At 38.3% G+C, this 24090-nt stretch overlaps 1 protein-coding gene across 7 annotated transcripts in view; it reads right to left on the bottom strand.

The window, feature by feature from the left end:
* Positions 1 to 21350, bottom strand: part of ppp2r5e.L (protein phosphatase-2A B'epsilon subunit) — a 53528-nt gene extending 32178 nt beyond the window's left edge. The window contains exons 1-2 of one of the 7 annotated variants that reach the window (XM_041571953.1): positions 21196 to 21350; positions 16307 to 16467 (exon numbers count right to left, since the gene is read on the bottom strand). In XM_041571953.1, coding sequence (XP_041427887.1) covers positions 16307 to 16467; positions 21196 to 21206 — 172 coding nt within the window. In that variant the 5' untranslated portion in view covers positions 21207 to 21350. 7 annotated transcript variants of the gene reach the window in all.
* Between the last annotated feature and the right edge of the window lie 2740 nt (positions 21351 to 24090).

The following is a 24090-nucleotide window of genomic DNA, read 5'->3' as shown; positions in this document are numbered from 1 at the left end:
TTTTTTCAAATTACGGTTATTTTTAACTAAAGGGTAATACACTATCTAATGCGTCTCCTTTTCTCTTAGAAAAATACGAAGTCTCACAAGCGCACCACAATTTCAACACATTAAATATTTTGGGGATCAAATCTGCTAGTATACGCTGTGGCAGACAGTCAAAGTCAACGGTAGACTGTACAGGTGGTATAATTTCTCCTTTTCTTCAGAGAAAAGTTCAGCGTGTGACAAGGTTGGTCAGAGTTGACATAACACGGCCATGTGGAAGAATACATAAAAACTGCACTTCATGGTAATGTTTAAATCCCTAATGTGTACGTAGCCTAAAACATTCTCTCAGTAAGACACAATTTAACCAAAAGAAGTGCCCAATCCCCATATATGTAGGGGATTAATGAATGAACAAGGACTGCAAATGCCCCCCACTTGAAAGTAAGATCATTAGCTTATCCAGTCTGTGCCCAGACTGTCCACATCTGCAATCAATACTAAAGGTGAGCCTTTCCAGTGATCTCTAAAACTTACGTTTTCATACCTCAAATGAATGCCTTAAGGCAAGACAGTACTTTATTGGCTTTGGTAGCCATGGACCAACACTGCCTAGCTTTACACAGTTTGTTACCCACAAAATTCCCCAATCTCCTCAATTAAGCATGTCTCCAAAACACTACAATATTAGCATTTATATTATTTCTACCAAAGTGAATAACCTTGTATATAAATATAAATAAGTCAGATAACCAGGGAGCAGTTACCTCGTTACCTTCCCGTTGTTCTGCTGATCGGCTGGGGGGGGAGAGAAGGGTGAACACTGAAACTTGCAGTACAGCAGTAAAGCGCGACTGAAGTTTATCCGTGCATAAGTCATATGACTGGAGGTACCTGGTAAACTGTCTATCCCCATGACAGATATCAAAATCAAATATAAAAAAAATCCATTTGTTCTTTTGAAAAACGGATTTCAGTGCAGAAGTCAGCTGGAGCAGCACTATTAACTGATGTGTTTAAAAAAAAAACAAAAAAAACATGTTTTCCCATAACAGCATCCCTTTAACAGATACTCTACAGCTATATGACAGGTTCCGTTAATATATAAGTTGTTTGAGGTTAGAATTACCAAAGGATGTGGTTTATATTTTTGAGCTTTTGCAGTGATAAAATGCTTTGTATGTTGTGTCCTTTGCAATCAACATGGAAAATACATTAGTAAATTAAAGAAACAGTTACACCAAAATATGAATGCTTTTTAAAGTAATTTACATATAATATACTGTTAGCATGCACTGCTAAAAGCTGTGTGTTTACACAGGTTAAATAATAACAGATAAAACAAAATTGTATTGGACAGGGAGTATCTGTTATGTGCAATGTAACCTTTGCCCTTTCTCCTTTTTTTCAGCTTGTATGGTTGCCCCCATGGCTACACAGCAGCTGGTTTATATAAACTATAGGAGTCTTTCTGAAGCAAACTATAGGAGTCTTTCTGAAGCAAAAAAAACATTTTTATTTTTTATTTTAATTACTTTGACCCACTTTCAATTTTTAGGCTACTGTTCCTTTAAAAAAACCAAGGAGTCTACTTCAAGGGGTGGCATAAAATAAAGAGTTGGAGTGGAAAGATTTATGTACCGACTCCACAGCCCAGAAAAACATGTAAACATCAATCCAATAGGATTGTTTTGCCACAAATATGGATTATGTGTATTCTTTTATCTTTTTTGAGTTAATCTCAAAATTAAATGCAAGTGTTGCTTATGTGAAATTAAAGGTGTGGTTTGGAACCACACAGGAAGTATTATACGCAATAGAACTTGTTATTTGTCCACCCTATATACATTTTTTTTTTCTGGCAACTTCCCACTACTTCACCACCTGTTCAGATGTGCACAGATTAGAATAATTACCATCAAATATTTAAATGACCAGTGGCTTGAAATTTTTTTTCTGCCAGTGGAACATAAAATACCTGTGTATTCAATATCTACACTTTATTTCACTTTCAGTGAAAGCCCAGTTCGGCAATTTGTTACAAAACATCAGCCAGCATTAAATTCTTGGAATTTGAACAGGAAAGTCCAAGAGGTCAGCTGATTCTCAAAACTAAGGCAAAGCCAGTAAAACCGTACAATGATGTGTGCATTATTTATTGGATGGCTTCTACTGCTGTAGTGTTTTAGCGATCAGTAACACATGCTGAGCCAATATGCTGAATGGTAGATTAGATTACTGCACCTTGTTAATAAATAAAGCCATTGTAGCTCCCACGCACCACCACAATACCATTAGCAACTTGGCAAACATAGCAATACAGCTCAATTAAGAGAAAAAACATGTCAGACGGTCAAAGAGGGAAAAAAAGGAAAAGTAGGAAGAACCTGAATATTGCTAACTGAATCATTATCAAGTTATACATAAAATACATTGGGTTTTTGACAAAATTGTCTTGGTGAGCCAAAAATTGGTTTGCTGTTAGTTATTCACATTGTTTTAATTACTTTTTTCTAGGGCAATCTTGATATTTCCCATCAACCTGAGGACTTACAAAAAGCATTCTTTAAAGAGGTCTAGAACATTGCAAGCTTCTGCCAATGTCCAAATGCTAGCTCAAAACGCTCACCGAGTTACATTGGGCTTAGGGCATAGGAATATTTTTATGTGGATGGCTAGGTATTTCCAAAATTTACGGATGCACGGAATTCAGGATTCGGCCGAATCCTTCTGCCCAGCCAAACGGAATTTGAATATGCAAATTAGGGGCAGGGAGGAAAAGCATTGACTTTTTTGTCACAAAACAAGGAAGAAATGTTTTCCCCTTCCCATCCCTGGTTTGCATATGCAAATTAGGGTTCGGATTCGGTTCGGTATTCTGCCGAATCTTTTCGGGGAGGATTCGGGGGTTCGGCCAAATCCAAAAATAGTGGATTCGGTACATCCCTAATTTTCTTTGAGGTGGGAATAGATTGGTGGCCATCAATGCAGGGAAATTATCAATATTAAAGCAAATATGGCATGTGGCAGCCAAAGCCTGGAGTCCAAAAATTATGACAAGCGTGTGGCACTAGGTATTATCATCTACTCTAAATTGAGCGTGCACAGTTTCTTTGGCTTAAAGGAGAACTAAACCCTAATAATTGCACTTATTTCACCAGCCTAAAGTTTCAGCTTCCCAATAGCAGCAATGATCCAGGACTTCAAACTTGTCACAGGGGGTCACCATCTTGGAAAGTGTCTGCGACACTCACATGCTCAGTGGGCTCTGAGCAGCTCTTGAGAAGTTAAGCTTAGGGGTCGTCGCAAATTATCAAGCAGAAAATGAGGTTGGCCTGTGATATAAGCAGGTGCTACAAGGCTGATTATTAAATTATAATGCTAATTGCACTGGTTTCTGTTCTGCCATGTAGTAATTATCTGTAGTAATTATCTGTATTAATTACTAACCAGCCTTATATCGTGAAAGGACTGTGGTTGCTTTGGGCTGGCATAGAAGCTCAAAGCATAATGTACAACATTTCTATCCTACTTCTTTTGTTAAGCTTTACTTCTCCTTTAAAGGGAATGTAGAATCAATGAGGAAAACCTGGACTTGCTCTTGAATGTTGTATGAAAGTCTCAACCTAAAGTTCCCAGTCTTGTACTAGAAATCTGCTAACAAAGTAGAGATACTAACACACTGAACAAGTTTACTTTTTCTATCTCACTTTACATCCCCTTTAAATAAGTAGATGGAATTATGATGTCATGCTTTCATTTGGGAAAGCCTTCCTGTGTCGACTTTTCATGACCTAGAACAAATTACACTGTACCTTTTATATTCTTGCTTTTTCTAAGTTCAACAACTTCCCTTAATGCAGCACATGTAAATAGAGCAATGCGGCTCATCACACAATTTAACATTTCACACGCGTGAAAAAGAGGACATAAAACCCTGTAAGACGGATTCAAGCGATGGTTATCATTGTGAGAGAGTTAACAGCACATAGGAAGCCATAGGAAGGAAGTGTGGCACTGTCTAAAAACAATAGAAGAGACATATCCAGGATGCAAACAAATCTGGTGAGTTTCGCTTGGACATTAAAAAAAAAAAAAAAAATAAGGGACTGAAGCACAGGCTGTGATTTGGAGACATGAAACATCTACATTTGTACTGATTTCAGGATTAATGGTCTCAAAAGAAAAATATAAAAATTATTTCACACCATACTGTTCTGCACATCATCCAGAGACTAATCGATTGTTGGCTTCCTTTCTTTAAAGCAATATCAATATCGAATGAGATGGGATTCTATTTAAGAACGATGTAGACACTGATATTTGCAATTTTTTTTTAAAAAAAGTAACACTAACGTCATAGCATCAGTGAGCAATAGATTTTGGCTGCTGGGGTCAGGAAGGCTAATAATACAAAACTATGCAAAAATAAAGTTAAAGTTGCTAGGACTAAGGCATTCTATAACTGCTTTCACCAAACCCCAATAACTAGTTGGTGCATTGTGATTTTTTTCCAACAAATACATTTTCACTGCTCCGGAGTCCAATGTAATCAAACTTTGCACAACTCCAATCAGTTTATTTCACTGCAAATGATGATGTTAATCTTGTGTGGGTGCTCACCCATGGAAACCATTCCTGTTAAGTTTGTAATAAATAGTCCTTGTGCGGACACTGCTTACAGCAAGTATTCAGCAGAGCGCATGAGATTCATTATGTACCCAGTGGTTCTTTTGCTGTAAGTTTTGTGGCTTACCAATGGACAATCTAATTTATGTCGCTTGATGGAAAGGCTGTGTGCTTGTACAGATAATTATATTGTTTGTTGGGTGGTTTCTCGCTCCAAATGTATCAAGGTTCTGCACCGTCCAAGCCACAATATATCCAAGATCAAAATAAAAAATGAACTCTGGAGAACCACATGCGATTCTGTGTATTTTATTCAATCACTTGAATTCAGTGATTGAATAAAATACACAGAATCTGATGTGGTTCTCCAGAGTTCATTTTTTATTTTGATCTGTGTGCTTGTACCCCTGTGCCAGCAACAGGTGAGCTTTATAATTTAATGCCACTTTTTAGAAATAGTGGCTATACTCATCTGTAAAGTGCGCTAGCAACAAGAGATGAAACTTAAAGGAAAACTATACCCCAAAACAATGTAGGTCTCTATAGAAAGATATTGCATAAAACAGCTAATATGTAAAACCCTGCTTCATGTAAATAAACCATTTTCATAATAATATACTTTTCTAGTAGCATGTGCCATTGGGTAATCATAAATAGAAAATTGCCATTTTAAAAAATAAGAGCCGCCCCCTGAGATCGTAGGATTCACTGTACTCACAAATATACCAACAAACCATACATGTTAGGTCACATGAGCCAATTAACAGACAGAGTTGTGTCTTTTGCTTCCTCACTTCTTCCTGTTACAGTTAGAGTTGAAGTATTTCTGGTCAGGTGATCTCTGAGGCAGCACACAGACCATCACGAAATGGTGGCTCAAGGCAAGAGATGTAAAAGGGCAATATTTACTTTAATATATATTACAGTTTTGTAAGATTCTTTAATATGCCACTTAATATGATATGAACTATCTGTTGCTTAGGTGTTCATTTTGGGGGTATAGTTTTCCTTTAAGTGTCTAGGTTTTCTAGGTTTGTTTTCTTCTTTAGAAAGCTATGCTGCAGCTGTAATGGAGGAAGTACATGCTACATAGAGAGCTGACCTGCAGCCAGAATGCCCAACTCATTCTTCCTTTCATCCCATCAGTGCATACCACTAGAATCCAGGGTTGTTTGAAAGCCAGTATTATTCTGTTTTTTTTTTTTGTTGTTTTTTTTTTATTAATGGGTTGGTGACCTGATGTCTGATTAATTTTCTGCATTTTGGAAGGGATTTTCTAGATCTGGTAAGATTAAAAAGTCGATGGCAGATTTTGAAGCAGGCTCCCGCAAATGTCAGTATTTGGAGCCTTTCGAAAACTTGGGTGCCGAATTGAGAGTTCCAATACATGTAATAAGTTTTTTTAAGACCTTAATTATTGCATTAGTCAATTTAAGAGCAAAATGCAGAATAGCTTAAGGTGACAAACCATGTATATTAAGACAGAACTTGAAAGAACATAAAAAATGTGAACACGACAGTTCCCATTTAAACTACTTTGTTTTATTTATCTTTTTTATTATGTTTATTTTAAAAGAAAAGCAATTCAAGTCTTGCTTATCAAATGCATTTTGTTGCCTTCTGCAGAGCTTCAGACAAGCAAGTTTTTATGGTTTGCCTGGAAGCACCATCACAGCTCAGCTTATTTTCCTCAGTCAAAGAGTTAGATAAATGGGCAGATAGACAAAAGGCACATATGGGATCCCTTATCCAGATACATCATGAAGAAAACGGAATTAGGGAAAGGCCATTTCCCACAGAGTCCATTATAAGCAAATATGATCTACTTTATTGCTGTAATAAAACAGTATCTTATACTTGATGCTAACTAAACTGCATGAATCCATATTAGTGCCAAAACAATCCTATTGAGTTTATTTATTGTTTAAATGATTTTTAACATAGTTAAGGTATCGGTACAGAGAGATCCCTTATTGGGAAAACCCATTCCAGAAATAAGCAAATATTGTGTAAACAATTCCTGCTATCCCTATATTTCTTCCCATCATGGATTATGCAAGAAAGTTTAGCATCTCACAAAAAAAAGTTGCAATAGGGATTGAAGGGCAGGGCCATGTGATCCTAATTTCATTCTGTAACCTTTATCCTTTAAATTACTTTAAAACCCATGTTTTCTTACAAATTATTGTAAAGTGCTGAATAACTTACTGGTTCTATATAGAGAGACTGATCTCCTCAAACCAGCAGGACTACAGGGCCTGTCCTGACGGGAAAAAAATATGCAGGCTACTTATACGTTTGAGAGAGGACTAAAGGTGGCCATATACGCAAATATCCGCTCGTTTGGCGACATCTCCAAACAAGCGTATCTTTCCCCGATATGCCAATAACGAGCATGGCTATAACGGGGGTAATCCGTATGGCCAAACGATCCAATTACGATGTGCAATAGGCTCCAGTGGGATCGGTCGGGTTGGGTCGATTCGTACGATAGGATCTCTGCGTCTATGGGCATCTTAAGACATATCTGTGACGCAGAAAGACCTAGCGGTACTTGTAGGTAATACAATTAGTCAGCTAGCAAGGTGCTTTTCTGCATTAAAAGGACTAGGGACTCAAAGGATGAGAAGCTAATCTTTCCACATTACAAAGCACTGTCAAGTCCCCATTTACAATAAACAGACACTCAAGTCTCCAGTATTCAAAGGGGACATTACTGAATTATAACCCAGAAAGGGGTCTGGATAATGCTTATGAAACGTCTCCATTAGGAATAAAGACTGGCCAAGTTGTGGCTGTTTACACTGCAGAAAAGAGCTAAAGGTGATATAATCATTGATATGTATAAAGGACTGTACAATAAACACCGATGCCTTATTCAGTGAACCCAATGCCATACCCAAGAATAAGGATTTTATCTGGAAAGATCTATAAAGGTGTGGAATTTATCATCTGAAGTGGTTTTGCTTGCACAAGAAAGAGTTGGATACCTTTTTAGAAAGCTAGCAAATACAAGGATACAGGAATTAGCTTTTAGTACTAAGCTGTTTTATGGGCATGTTCAATTGCAGGTTTGGAGTCAGGAAAGAATTTTTAGATTCATTAAAGGGTAAAAGCATTTCAATTATGGATGAATGAATGAATGAATGAAGGAAGGAAGGGGTACACAATGTAGTGCCTAGGGAGTCTACACGGAGTAAGGGAATGTACGCCCAAATAGAAGACATACATGAGCTATCACTGCACCTCACTACTAATTGTTTGGTGGTGACAGTTTCTGAAATACAGGTTGCTTGTTTCTCTCTGGCTTGTTTCTCATTTCTGCATAGCTAATTATAACCGGGTTAACCAGTACATCTGCAATATAATAAAGCAATCCAACCACATGCCAGCCAATAGCTTGTCAGCCGAACAAATTGATCAACACATTAGTATTGGAAAGTACAAAAGAACTTTAAAAAGTAATTTTCACGTTGGAGACAAAAGGTAGAGGTTTGAGAAGTGCATGTATCATGTCACAATGCTTCTACATACACACACAGCACTTTAGTAACTCAGGGGGGGGGAGATCAGGTTTTTAAAAATTGTCTTCATGTTGTGTATTGGTAAAAAATACATACTGGCTACAGGCTTTTCAATTAATTTATTTTTAAGCAGGGGTGCCCAAACTTTTTGCAACAAGGGCCAGACTTGGTTAGGTGAAAATGTGTGGGGGCCGACCATTCAGCCTGACATTCTTTGAACCATTAACATTAAATTACAGGAATCAAGTTACCGTAGCAGTAATATTTTGGGCACATTAGTGAAATGATCTGCCACTTAGTTAGCAATAGACACGTACTGGAACATAGTGACGCCATAATTTATTTTACTGTACTGGCACGTCAGTACGTCTATTGCACCTTCAGCCCTAAAGAAGTATGCAAAAATAGTGCGTCTCTACGTGCCAGTACGTGTCTATTGCTAACACCTTCAGTACACAGGCAGGAGTATGGACCGAGTGGCAGATCATTTCACTAATGTGCCCAAATATTACGGCTAGGTGATTCCTGATCGCACTGTGCTGGGGGCCTCATTATCATTAATTTCATGACGGAGGCTGAGGGCCATTGTAAATTTGAATACGGGCCGCAATTGGCCCCTGAGCCGCACTTTGGACATGCCTGTTTTAAAGGGAGCCACATTTCCAACAAAGTCCAATGGTCAAGGGCTCTTGTTGCCGATGACTGTGGATGACGCAGGGTAACATTATCTTCCACAATAAAATTGATATGATTAAAAGGGGGTTTTCCCTTTAAAGTCAACTTTTAGGATGATGTAGAGAGTGATATTCTGAGACAATTTGCAATCGGTTTTCATTTTGTATCATTTGTAGTTTTTGAGTTATTTAGCTCTATATTCAGCAGTTCTCCAGATTGCAATGTCAGCAATCTGGTCCAAAATACCCTAGCAACCATGCATTGATTTAAAAAAAGAAACTGGAGTATGAATAGGAATAAATAAAATAGTAAAAGTAGCAATAACAATAAGTTTGTTGCCTTACAAAGCATTTGTCTTTTAGCTGGGATCAGTGACCCCCATTTGAAAACTGGAAAGAGTCAGAAGCAGAAAGAAAATAATTAAAAACCTGTAAAAATATATATAATGAAGACTAATTGAAAAGTTGCTCAGAACTGGCCACCCTATAACATTCTGAAAGTTAATTTAAAGGTTAACCACAACTTAAATACTCTGCAAATGATCAAGGATGAGACAGTGCACACGCTGTAGCACTAGAAGCTCACGCTGCCCTGGCTGTTAGTAGATGGCGTGTTGCTGAGCTCTGCACGATAGTGGAGCAGAAGGTCAGTAAACGCCTACTAAAGGGGGGGCATGTAAAACCATGGACTAGGTAGTTTTAAGTTAAATTGTTTTTGTAAGATCCAGTGATGCAGAGACTGATGTGAATGATGTATAATCTCTGTAAAGTGCTGCTAAACACATTAAAATAAAGGATAATATCAGATGGCATAGCTGTAGCTTTTTGCCCGTAAGTAATGAAACTTTTAAAAGAAAAGCCTCAGTAGGTAAATTGAGATTACGGTAGTTAACAAATAGATGAACAACAATGGCTTCGTCACACTGTAAACAGCAGAGCAGAAATTATGATGAAGCAGGCTTAAGTAATACCACTAGGATACTTTACTTTGAGAATTTGTTCTGCTTATTCTTACTCAACTCCCAAAATCAATAGGAAATAAATGAAGTGATCCATTGAATGCATTGTGTATATTCCTTACATTAATTCTAGATCAGCAGAACGCCACACTAGTATTCGGTAAAGTTGTAAAACTAGTGGTACTAGATAAAGCAGCAAGTTAAGGCAGCAGACTCCCACAACAACCACCACCACACCTTTTACTAGGGGGCCTACTAAATATAAATAGTACCGTATATGCTGGGCCAGAAATTTAATTATATCAAGAACCAATGGGCCAAGGTGGTACCTGGATCTTACAGGTACGTTAGGAGGGTAAAATTAAAAATACAAGAGCCAGTTTTATTTGCGGAATACAAAACATGTCTGCAAAAGCGTTATTTAACAAGTAATTCATAAAAAGAAACATTTAAGTTGTAATGTTTTGCAATATGTTGAAACCAATATAATTCTCAAAACCCAATAATTGCAAGTTAGTTGTACACATTCATTTCCTTAGACAATTAGAATTCATTCTAATGAAATCAATGTCATTCTAAGTGTGGTAATTAAAGGTCTTGTACTTCAATTTATTTCAGATACATTGCTTTTGTCTTTCCAGTTGATACCAAAGAGTAGACAATCAGCTCTCAATTGCAATTTAATTTACACACATCTACAGTTATTGATTTTTAATTAATATATGGGAAAGTGGCTCAGAAATTAATATTCTTTTTGTTTGCAAAAAAAAAGTCGCACTTTATTTTTTTGATCAACTGGTCCGCCAACTATGATATGGGTGTCATATTTGACATTAATTGGTGTTAAAGGAAAACCAACCACCTAGAAGTGTTAGGGTAGGGTTTAAAACATTTTTTCAATAGTATACATCAAACTCTGCTTTAGTTAATGAAATAGCTTGGTTTTGGTAGAGTGCTTTTTTTGGTTTTGTAACCCCCCCCCCATAACATTGTAACCAGTATGGGTTCTGCACAGTCCCCTTTACCCCTCCCCAATTGCATCAAAGCACTTCCCGAAAACTGCAGTTTCCCAGTACCAGCCTGAAAAATACAGAACTGCATAACAGAGTTGGCAGCCAAAGTGTTTTGTCATGTACTTCAGGTGCCAGGTCAATCTGGATCTAGATTCCAGGGCTCATCTGCAGTAATCAGCAAGAGAGCCTAGGGTCGCAAGTAACACAGGGCAGTTATTTTAACTATTATTAAAGGGGACCCGTCACCCAAAAAAAAATATTTAAAATCCTATTTTATCACATTAGTCAAACAAAATGAACTTTAATTACACTATATAAATTATTTGAACCTGGATTCCTTCCGTCTGGGAATTCATAATTATAGCAAGCAGGCAGGAGCCATTGTGTGGACACTGTGATTATGGCAAGCCTTGCATCATCTCAAAATCTTGTTTGTGCACCAGAACGGGGGACCTTATGTCCATCTTCATGCCCTGGCTACACAATTAAATGGTGAAGAGAACAGGGGAATGTGGGGAGTGCAAGGACAGCTAGGAAGCACTAAATGGAAAGTGAAAGTAATTGTCTTCCCCACTTCTATGCCTAAGCCATAGAGGAGGGGCAGGCAATATTTGATTGATTTTTAAATGAGCTTACAATAGCTACGAATGCTTTAATAAAAAATAGAAACTGTATTTCATGTTTAATTTGAAAAGGCATACACACAAAATGAATGGCTGGCTCCAATCTCTATATGGACTAATTAACGACCTCCATTATAAACTTGCTTAAAGGAAAACTATACCCCCAAAACGAATACTTAAGCAACAGATAGTTTATATCAAATTGAATGACATATTAAAGAATCTTACCAAACTGGAATATATATTTACATAAATATTGCCCTTTTACATCTCTTGCCTTGAACCACCATTTCGTGACTCTATCTGTGCTGCCTTAGAGATCACCTGACCAGAAATACTACAACTCTAACTGTAACAGGAAGAAGTGAGGAAGCAAAAGGCAGAACTCTGTCTGTTAATTGGCTCATGTGACCTTACATGTGGTTTGTATCTGAGTACAGTGAATCGTACGATCTCAGGGGGCGGCCCTTATTTTTTAAAATGGCCATTTTCTATTTATGATTACCCAATGGCACATACTACTAAAAAAGTATATTATTATGATAATGGTTCATTTACATGAAGCAGGGTTTTACACATGAGCTGTTTTACTCAGTATCTTTTAATAGAGACCTACATTGTTTGGGGGGTATAGTTTTCCTTTAAGTGCTGTTAGATACCTAAACACATCAATAGAAAAAAGCAAGCCACTGGGTAATTCTCACCGAGTGGAAAGGGGTGACCTTGGTGTCCAAGCCCCAGGCCCTTCACTTAAAGGATGAACAATTCTATTTCAAATGTGGTAGTAAATCAGCAGAGCTTGTCACTCACCAAATCTGTTAGGTGGCCCGTGTGCCGTGCCCCGAACCCGTAGTTTAGGCTAAACAAATCTTCGAAAATAAATGTGCACGCACTCCTGCAGCCATGGCAATTCAGGTTAAAATTCGTAACTTTATTCCTAAGGACGCATACTTTTTAACAAGATGGAATAAAGTTACGAATTTTAACCTCAATTACCATGGCTGTAGGAGTGCGTGCACATTTATTTTCGTTAATTTGAAAAGGACTTTTATTATACAGATTTTTTATGTCTGGGTGATAGGTCCAATTTAAGTATACACAGACATATATGTACATAGATGTACATAGATACCCTTTTATTCTAGAATTCTAATTACAGCTCATTTGAATTGTGGAAAGAGAGGAAGAAAATGGCAAGATTTGAAATGATGTACTCACTTATGTTGAACATTTTAGTGTTGTCATCCAAGGCTAAATGCTCCTTGTGACACTGCTTTTCGAGCTAGGTTATATACATGCAAGGCATGAGACTTTATTTAAGGGTGCAAACACATCTATATGTGCATCAAACAGCAGCTTTAATGTAGCTCCAGTATTTTGTGCGTTAAGGCTAATGGCATATGTTGTGGCCCGCTGCTGCTCTCTGGGGAGAAAAACAGCAGTGGTCAAACCATGCCTGTCACTGCTTGAAACATTATAGAATGTAAAGACAAAACAAATAATGCTCAGAATATTCAGGGGAGTGTCTTAGCCATCACTTCCTCAGACTTTTTGTCAGACTTTTTATCAACACTTCAAGCCCAATAGTTTGTTGGCTGTGTCTAAAACATATAAATCGTGGCAAATACTCCACAATCCATTTTACCAGTTAACGCCATAATTTCATCACATGCATTGCCATAGAATGAGATGATGGTGTCGCCCAGATTTCAACCGAAACCCACCCAAAACCATAGGTAAAGACACATCATGAATTTCCATGACATATGTCTCTAGTAAGTCTCTGAATGCTATTTGTAACTGTATTTGAATCAACACTTACTAATGTGAAAACACATCAATAAGATAAGCAACATTCAGTTTCATAAATGTACGGGGAACGAAAAACATACCATCCCATTACTGCCCATCACAAAATCAATAATGTGTTAAAAGTAAACTGCTTGTTCCATCATAAAGCCGGGCATTAAGTATAAGCTCAAAGGGAAGTTTTTGCCTAATAAAAGAAAGCATAATTCTAAGTAACTTTGTAATATACATTTATAACAAATTTTCAGTGTTTGTCCCTTTTTTGTCTATTGTCTATTCTCTGCCCTGGTGGCTCAGGGCAAGGTAGCTGATTAACAGACCTGTCTTTGCTGGGGAACGAAGACTTCTGCAACATTGTTTAAAACGTTACAACCAGGAGTTAAGCAAATGCTGCTTTCAATAGCAATTGATTTTACAAATAACCATAAAGCATTTAGATATGAATGAAGATGGAATCAAAAGGAGATTAATGTGGAACAATCTAACCAACTAGAACATAGATTCTAAAGTTAGCTTTAAATCTTTGTGCACTGTTTTGGAATACCACAGCCTACATCAGTGCAGCTTCAGGGCTCGCCAAAGCACCTGTAAGCTAAATTACAGGTATAAAAAATTTTTTTTTTTTTAAACACTAAAGCTAATGCTACATTTCTCTGCAGGCAGAAATACCTAAAACTGCTCCTACCGCCTTCCATTCATTTTATCTAGAAACACCTAGCAGCATCTTTTCTGTGCAAAGAAGCTACAGCTCAAATGTTTCAGTGCTGCCACTTCCTTCCCATGAAGAAGGACGTCAGGGGAAGTATTGAGGCATTTCGCTGCCGGCTGAGAAAATTCCATGTGTCGTTTTTCTAACTCTGCTATTGTTTATGAGTGTCCAAGGCCACTAATCACAGTGTAAATGCCCCTCAGGCTGGGCTGACCTATTCACTGTTTTCATTCCATCACAGTGGCAGAGCAGGGTCAATGCAATGGATAAGGTCAGCCCAGTCCGAAGGTCATTTAGGCTAATGGGACACCAGTCAGCTTCTCTGCTGGCATTTCTATATGAATAGTGAAAAGTCAACCCGTTAGTGAAATGTGTGTCCATGGATTTCGCAAACACTAAAGTATGCGTTTCCATGCCAAAATCCACTCCAGTGTGTATTCCAACGGGCTAATCCCGTGCCTGGCAGATCCCACACACTTTTAGGTAGAGGAATGCAGTGTATCGGTTTTTCTCTGTTGTAGTACATCCTACCCATGAGTCATTAGCCTTAACAATAAGAATGAAGGCCCTGGTTACTCCTGGAACTACAGCATAGGTAATATTACAAAAATATATTTTAATTTCTGAAAGTAAGCATGATTGCAGACCATTGCTGCCCAAGCTTCCCACATTTTAGGAACTTAAAAGGTATTCGTCATGATTTTTATGGTGTAGTTTATACAGGTATGGGATCCATTATCCAGAAAGCTCCGAATTATGGAAAGGCCGTCTCCCATAGACTCACTCCATTATAATGAAAAAAATGATTTCCTTTTTCTCTGTAATAATAAAACAGTAACTTGTTCTTGATCCCAACTAAGATATAATTAATCCTTATTGGAAGCAAACCCAGCTTATTGGGTGTATTTAATATTTACATGATTTTCTAGTAGACTTATGGTATGAAGATCCAAATTATGGAAAGATCTGTTATGTGGGAAAACCCCAGGTCTCGTCCATTCTGGATAACAGGTCCCATACCTGTATTTCTAAATTACAATTACACTGTTTACACTGCAAATAATTCACGCTACAATATAAAATGTCATTCCTGAATCAGCAAGTGTATTTTTTTTTAGTTGTAATATTGTTGTGTAGGCAGCCATCTCAGGTCATTTTGCCTGATCATGTGCTTTCACAAAAAGCCAGTGCTGCACTATGGAACTGCTTTCTGGCAGGCTGTGGTTTCTCCTACTCAATGTAACTGAATGTATTAGTGGGTTTTACTTTTGAGTGCCTTTCTTATATCTACCAGGGAGCGGTTATCTGGTTACCTTCCCATTGTTCTGTTGTTAAGCTGGCCATAGATGTTAAGGTTTTTAAAAGATCCGATCGTCATCGTAAGACCACGATTATCTCAAAATGATTGTACGATCGTACGAATTGTCCATCAACTAAAAAGACCATTTCAGGCAATATTGCCAGGAAAACAAAGGGTAGCTGCCTGCTTGTCCCTGCAACAGATAGATTGCACTGGGACCGATAAAGAATTTTTTCTGACAGAAGTCGGCCGAAAAATCATAAAATGTACGATCGTTCGAAACCCACTATCCGCACGATAATTTAGAAGGATTGGTCAGACTTCGCTAAAATCGGTCGTTCGGCAAGAGAAATCTTTGCGTCTATGGTGACCTTTAGGCTGCTGGGGGGGGGGTTATATCACTCCAGCAGTATGGTTTTAAGCACACGGCAGATTCGGGGAGATTTAGTCGCCTGTCGACTAATCGCCTCTTCTGCGGGTTCGACAATCTTCCTGAACTGCCTTCCCCCTGCAAAAATGACAAGACGCCAGCGTCAATGCACTTGCGTCGCTTCGATTTCCGAAGTCGCCTCATGAGGAAACTTCGGGCGGCTTTGGAAATCAAAGCGCCACGAGTGCATTGGCGCTGGTGTATTGTCCTTATAGCAGGCGGCACACAGGGGGAAGGCAGTTCGGGGAGATTATCGCCCCGCAGAAGAGGCGATTAGTCCCAGGCAACTAAATCTCCCCGCGTGCTTGAACCCTAAAGAGTGAATGAAGTTTTTTTAGAGCACAAGTCACATGACTGGGGCAGCTGGGAAACTGACAATATACTAGCACCATGTGAGATTTCAAAATTAAATATAAAAAAATCTGTGCTTTTGAGAAACTGATTTCAGTGCAGAAGTCTGCTGGAGCAACACTATTAACGGATGTGTTTTGAAAAAAACATGTTTTCCCATGACAGTATCCCTTTAAACTCATCTATATCATAAAAAGAGTTAAAGGGGTTGTTTGCCTTCCAAACACTTTCCTTGTCCAGTAAATTAAAGTTCACAGGAAAATGTTGCCTTTCAACACAGTGTTATTCAGGCCTTACCTTTAAGCAGCGGCAGAGGTGTTAGTTCTATTGGCTTGCCCTGAGATCTGAACTGAGAAGAGCTTTGTGACCTCTTCTGCCTGGCTTTTCTGACGGACTTCCGAGAAAATCCGTCTAATTTATCCACTGATGGAGGAGTGGTTGGTGCTGAGGACATATCCCTGAAGAGAAAGATATGAGATAACCAAGATATTAGGGCATGCAATAAGTTACCAAAAATAGTTTACTATATGCAAAGACCATTTTATATGCATGTTGAGCTAGAATTATTGCAGTTCAAACTCATTTATAAAAGCAAATAAAAAGAAATACTTTGTGAATACAACACGGTTTGTTTTACTGAAAACGAAATCCCTGGATGTAAAATTTTTTATAAACTGGGTATACACCCCCTATAATGTCTATGTTATCTCAGGAAGCCTTCCTAACCCATGGGCCAGCTACAAACATATCATTGCTGAAATCCACAAATTAGATTTGTAAACACTGGCAGAAAATGTCATCAAACCGAATTTTAAAATAACTGCATCATAACAATACTTTTTTAACATTACCTTGGCAACGAGATCCGCCTAAATTTTACAGCAACACTAGTAATGGAATGGCAGACTCCATATGTAGGGTTCACTAATATCTGACTGTGTCGCTTTCATGATTCCTGACACATTGACTTAAGGTGGCCATAGACTCAAAGATCCGCTCGTTTCGCAACATCGCCAAACGAGCGGATCTTTCCCCGATATGCCACTAACTGCATGGCTATATCGGGGGTAATTCGAACGTTCGGCCGTATGGCCGAACTATCGAATTACGATGCGCCAAGGGGCTCCGACGGGTCGGTCGGGTAAAAATCCAACCTTCCCGATCGATATCGTGGCCAGATATCGATCAGGAAGACCCGTCGGAAGCCCCCATACACGGGCAGATAAGCTGTCAAATCGGTCCAAACGACCGATATCGGCAGCTTTATCTGCCCGTATATGGCCACCATTACACACAACCCTGAAATAAGGTGGGATCATTAGTGCAAATATCTAATATGGTAGAGATAATGTTTAGATATCTACGCTTGCTTGAGTATGACACTCAGAAGCAAACCTAATGCAAAAATGGTGTTCTGCCACTGATATAATCATTTGGCCCCTGGGGCACTTCTTCATTTAAATCTTTATTTCACATTGGCAGAATATGCAGATTACCAAAAACCCACATATGCCCGTCTCTTTAAATGTGGGGTGCAACGACTCCCACATATCTATATATACAATTATGCACATAAATTTGGTTTATGTATATGTACAGTTGCACCTAGCTTTCATGTAAAGTCCATGGAAATTACTATTTCACTTGGTAAGCTGTGTTGGTTTCATACTCAAGTTTTACACCTTTTTTGCCGTCCCGGGACAATGTAAAAGCAGGGTTTCACTGTAATACTTGTAATCTTCAAAAGAGTGTGCTTTATCCTTAGAAATAGGGCATTTTCCCTTTAAGGCAGGTTACTGTGAGCCTGGCCCTCCTGGTGGGAGTCAGTCTAAACAGCACTTTGGATTGATACCTGGGAAGATTTCCTCTGTTTTCTAGATATACCTGTATATACTTATTTGTAATGAATATTCTGCGGTTATAGATAGTCTTGGAACTATGGCCGATATATCAATGCTTTCTTATATTTGTAAATGTGTTATTAAGCTTCTAACTTTATATGAAATATATTCACCCTTTCTATGGGCCCAACGTCCAGCATATTAATATAGAATAAAGCCAGATGCTGCATGTCTAAGAAGACATATATTTATGAAAATCAGTATGTTTACATTTATCCATGTCTATTTGCAGGCTGGAAAACTATAGCAGACACTCACCAGCCATGGACTCAAATACATTCAAACCAATGTACTCTCATAAGAGGCCATTTTCATCAATGCCTATTTATTATTATTTTATTATTATAGTAAAAGAAGAAAGAAAAGTATAGCTGTTGTGGCAGATCTATGTCTGTGGAAGAGGACATATTTTCATTGAGAACAAGAGACATTGATAGGGTTTATTATGGGCATCTACAAATCTATACAATACAGGATGGGGCTGCTGTACATATAAAAACAGTGCATGCGTGCACACAAATTACTTTAAAACAATGTATCAGACTACTTCATGTGCATCAGAGTTTATACAAGTCCACTGAGATGAATGAGTGTTTCCGAGTGCAAGGGCTGGACCAAAATTATTACATTATAATAGGAACAAGGCACATATTTGAAAACTGTGTAGACTTTTCAAACCTGAATTCTATCAATTTAGGATATTTAAATTGCCCTTTCCTGATAAAAAAAAAATATATGTATCGTACGAGTTTAAACAGGTGGATTACCAGGAGATATTGAGAGCTAAACTTATTTTGACACAATAAGTAATAACCAAAAAACAATACTAATATAGCCAAGGCATCAATATGAATCAATCATATAAATCATAATCCAAAAATAGGATGTAAGAAAAAAAAAAATAAATAAACTCTAGGATTTTACTTTAAACACCGCTCAACCAAATACCAACTACAGTTAACATGAAATTAGTTATTTCTAGGAATTCAATGCTTGTATAAATATGAAGTGCGGTTAGAGGGGGGGGGGGGAAAAACAAAAACATACAATTTCCATCAATTTAGAATTTCCTGGGCCACCGTTTTGCAGAAAAGTTAAACAAAAACATTTTTTTTTATTCAGTGGACTCCTTGCACCAATTGTTGTTCCAGCTTTAATTCCAATTATTTTCTGTTAATAAAGCAATAAAAACACAAAGTTCATTAGCAATATTAACCCCCTTTTTCCCAATAAAGGTATGCAAACACCTATTGGACCACAGGCCTTAAAATGTTAGAGAACTCCAAGAGCAAACACTACCTTTCATCACTGCAGGATCCAGGGAAAAATAAAATTGAACATTTTGTAATAAAGTCTCGCAATGGCTTCGTTCACCGTAGTACAACCATCTTACTGGAAGAGCCAGAATCTCACTGCTGACTGCAGGACCGGGAGTGTCGCTGCTCCTTATTCCTTACTGTATACTTAGAAGCATCACTGGTGTTATCAATAATTAACGCCTCCTTAACTACACGCTGTCACAAATTCTTTCCCTCAGCCAGCAAAGGTTGCTTCTCCAATGACTAAACTTCTGTGATGATTTTAAATACATAATGTAGGCAAAAAAAAATATATATATATCATATATATATATATATATATATATAAATAACACACAAAAGCTATGAATATCTTGAAAATGATATCCTTATAAACGGTGAGTTCTGATGTAATCAGTTATAAACGGTGAGTAGTGATGTCATTTCTGTCACATGACTCACCGAAACTTGTGTATTATAATAAATAAAGTACCCCCAGTTGTGAAATATGAGGATATTAGAAGTTACCTCGGAGTTCCATGACCTGTATAAAAGCACTCAGCCTTCGGCCTCGTGTTTTTATATGTTCAAGAAACGCCTCAGTAACTTATAATATCCTTATAATTTACAAGAGGGGGTACTTTATTCACTATATATACACGTATAATAGCCCTTAAGGCTTTAGGCCTGACAGTTTCAAACTGGGGCCCAGTAATAGGAATACAACTAAGAAACCAAAGGCCCCATACTAACAATGTTAAAAAGTTATCCAGCGATGTGTATCGGCATTTATGAAATATGTAAGTGGTACAAACAGAAATCTAGCATAAAACATTAATTTTACCAAGTAAAACAGTCATAAGAACTATAGTAAAGCATAAGATTATTTAAAGTATATCAAATGCCATAAAATATTAATGACAAGATCAGGCTTCCTCCTCCTACTGCTCTTCAGGTATTAAATTAGGGCTCGCAATATCCTGAGGAATTCTGGAAGTTGGGCTTTAACAATTGCAGGATAATGCATTTGTATCGTGCCATTAAAGCTCATTACACATGACAAGACTGCTACAATTTGTAGACATTCCTCTCTCACAACTTCCAAGTTAGTTGCAAATTAGGTGTTCTAAGGTCACATACTAATAAAGAAGGAAATTCAGGGGTAACCCCTTTGAACATGAAATGTATTACATATTGGGGTGCATACGGTGAGCGCTGGCACATTACCATATGTAATACATTTTATATTAAATGAGTGGGGGAAGGTAAGTCTTGTTTCTTTTGGAGAGCTTGCCATTGGTAGAAAGATAAAGAAGAAGATATCAATGAGGCTGTGTGGGTATAAAGGGAGACAGTAAATGTGAGTTTATGAGCATTACATAAGGATATAGAAGGATTGTTCGTGGGTCAGGCTGTGTGGAGGGAGGAAGGAAGGGATGTGGCTGGATTACCTTGGAGCTCCTGATAGGGATTAGAGATGTGGAGTATTTTCCCCTGGTGAGCAGAATCTAGGCCTTAACACACACCGATCCCAACCGGTATCTTTTTCCCGCGAATCTGGGGATAATCCCGGGAGTTCCCTTCCAATTACCTCGAGATCTTTCTTACATACAGAAGTGATTCACATTCCCTAAGCGGCCTGGGCTATGGATATCCCGGCGAACCGGGAGGGGGGACTGTGTTGTGTGAGTTGTGGGGGAAGCCGGCTACTTTCGTAGGGATGCTGGTGGGGGTGTAAAGCTTCGGTTTCTAACTGGTGACTCTGGCCTCCCCCCGGTCACTTTCCCTTTTTCTCTCTATTGTCAATATCACTGGGCTGAGTCCATGGCACACACACACAACACAGAGACTGTCTAACCTGCTTACGCATGGCCCCGCCCGGGGTTCGCTGACGAAAGAGCTAAGACGCTCTCCGATTGGACACAAGTCCTGCTCTACAGCTGCACTAACTACGGAACGCCTTTTAGGACATCATGCGCCTAATTACCTTTGCTGCATGCGTAGTCACACCTCCGCTCTGTAGCCTCCCTCCTCAGACGTCACTCATCATAGCTCCGCCCTCAGCCTTCCTCCTTCAGCTGTCGGGCATCGGGCATCGGGCATCGGGCATCGGGCATCGGGCATCGGGCATCGGGCATCGGGCGACCGTATTCTGTCCTGGGCTGCTTTATTCACTTTTTTTTTTTTAACACATTTTTTTAACTTCCGGTTTTCTATTTGGCGCATTTTTTCCCCAGCCAATAGGAGTCTTAGGTATTGACCAATTAAGTTAAAGCTGCCACTTGTAGGCGTCGCCATTTCGTTCCACAGACATTGTTTGGCAAGGCACGCCGGCCGGCTTCACTTATTTACCCCCATTTGTGCTGGTAATTAGATAATTAATGAACTGAAATGTGGCATATACTTTAATTAATTCGTGTTTATGTTGTTTTTTTTTATATTTTAAAATAATTTAGTTTGCTGTTTGCAAATAATTTACATTGCACAAGAGAGAGCATGGTTCTCTGTACTTTAATTACCTTCCATGGCTTTGTGTTTTAGTTTTATATTTTATAATATATAATATTTTTCTAGTTTTATTGCCTTAATTTTATTTATTTATTTTATACGGTTTTAATTTTTTAATAGAATTTCTTCTATTTTATTTATTTTATTGCCATTATTGTCATTACAGGTATTTACCATAGCTTTGCAGCTTGCTCGTTTGTTTTATAAACCAGTTTTTACCCATGTTTGATTTACTTGTCCTTTAGCTTCTATTTTTTTGCTCTATTCTAACTTTATACTGACCACATCTAAAAAAAAACATGCTCTGTAAGGCTACAAATGCATTGCAAAGGCTGCGTTTCGATGGCTGTCTCCCATAGACTCCATTTTATCCAAATAATCCAAATTTTTAAAAATGATTTCCTTTTTCTCTGTAATAATAAAACAGTACCTTGTACTTGATCCCAACTAAGATATAAGCAATCCTTATTGGAAGCAAAACCAGACTATTGGGTTTATTTAATGTTTAAATTAATTTCTAGTAGACATAAAGCACGAAGAGCCAAATTACGGAAAGATCCATTATCTGGAAAACCCTAGGTCCCGAGCATTCTGGATAACAGGTCCCATACCTGTACTAAAATTTAAATCAAAGGTGAACAATCCATTTAACATATTGTAGTGTCCAGGCCCGGACTGGCAATCTGTGGGTTCTTGCAAATGCCAGAGGGGCGGCTACAAGATGGCATAGAAAGTCAGTATTTGGTGGCCTGGTGGGGTCTCTTTGTGCTTCTGTGTGGGCTGAATTGGTCTCTGCATACCGGAAATGTCGGTAGAATTTTTTTATTTGATTTATTTTATTGTCGTTACAGGTATTTACCATAGCATTGCAGCTTGCTCGTTTGTTTTATAAAACAGTTTTTACCCATGTTCGATTTACTTGTCCTTTTATCTTTTATTTTTTATAGTTTTTGCGCTATTCTAACTTTATCATTCAAATACTGACCACGTCTAAAAAATAAAATAAAAACATGCTCTGTAAGGCTACAAATGCATTGCTAAGGTTTACTCCCTTTCCTATTCAGGCATCTCCCATTGATTTTCCACCTTTTTCAAATCCAATGCATGGTTGCTAGGGGTATTTGTACCCTAGCAACCAGATGGTTGCAATAGCAAACTAGAGAGCTACAGAATTAAAAGCTACATAACCAAAAAAAAAGATTAAAAAATGTAAACAAATTGCAAATTGTCCCAGAACATAACACCCTACATTATACTAAAATTTAAATCAAAGGTGAACAATCCATTTCAGATATTGTAGTGTCCAGGCCCGGACTGGCAATCTGTGGGTTCTTGCAAATGCCAGAGGGGCTGCTATAAGGTGCCGTAGAAAGTCAGTATTTGGTGGCCTGGTGGGGGCTCTTTGTGCTTCTGTGTGGGCTGAATTGGTCTCTGCATACCGGAAATGCCAGGGCCTATTTTAACCCTTCAACTGCCAAGCACGTACAGCGTACGTGCTGGCGGTTCAGGGCTCAGGCTGCCAAGAACGTACGTTCTCCTGCAGCTGAGCCCTTCTTTCTGCATCGGCGGCTTTTGCCGCCTCTGCAGAGAGTCTGGAGGGTTGACAGCCCCCTGGGCAACCAGGCTGGGGGGCTATCAAGTCGGATCTACGTCGCGATTGTCGCAGATCCAACTTCAAAGTAGCCGATGCGCCATGGTCTTAACACAGAGTTGGGGATCTATACAAGTGAGAAATCTCCATAAAACTATATACATTTGGTATTGCGCATTCAGGAGACATAGACCTTTTCAAATCGGCTTGTACATAAAATAAATGATGTTGCTGACATATGCGATTGTTCTTTGTAAACGTTTTTTTTTTTTTGTTTTGTTTTTTTTTTCATTTTATTAGACACTTAGAAGCCTATTTATTTATTTATTTACAGAAGTAGAATAACACCAAAATTCTTACATATTTTCAAAGCTCAGGTTGTCCTGAAAAAAAAACTATATTTTCCTGGGTAAACTAAAACCAGGCCTTAAAGTGTGAGAGTACAAAATGTCTAAAAACTTCTTGCCAGTAGAGGTTTTCAGCTAGGACAGAATGGCTGGCAGGGAAAGGGTTAATTATCAGTCCAGACCTGCTAGTGTGGTTTTAATGTGTGCTGAATTGTTCGAACTTGGTTTTGAAATTAAAGTTATTACATTATGTTCATCAACTGTCTCTTCTTTTTGAATTAGGTCTCTACGTCTAGGAGAGGAAGTTTGCTGCTATCAATAAAACCAGTATGTTATAGAGTACTGAAACCATTTAAGTACATCCTCTAGAGAACTCTCCAATATGCGCTTTTCTAAGTTACCGTAATGCGGCCGCGCCTCACTCACATATCCAAAA

The sequence above is a fragment of the Xenopus laevis genome, chromosome 8L, assembly GCF_017654675.1.
Source record: "Xenopus laevis strain J_2021 chromosome 8L, Xenopus_laevis_v10.1, whole genome shotgun sequence".
NCBI lineage: Eukaryota > Metazoa > Chordata > Amphibia > Anura > Pipidae > Xenopus > Xenopus laevis.
This window is presented reverse-complemented; position numbering and strand designations above follow the sequence as displayed.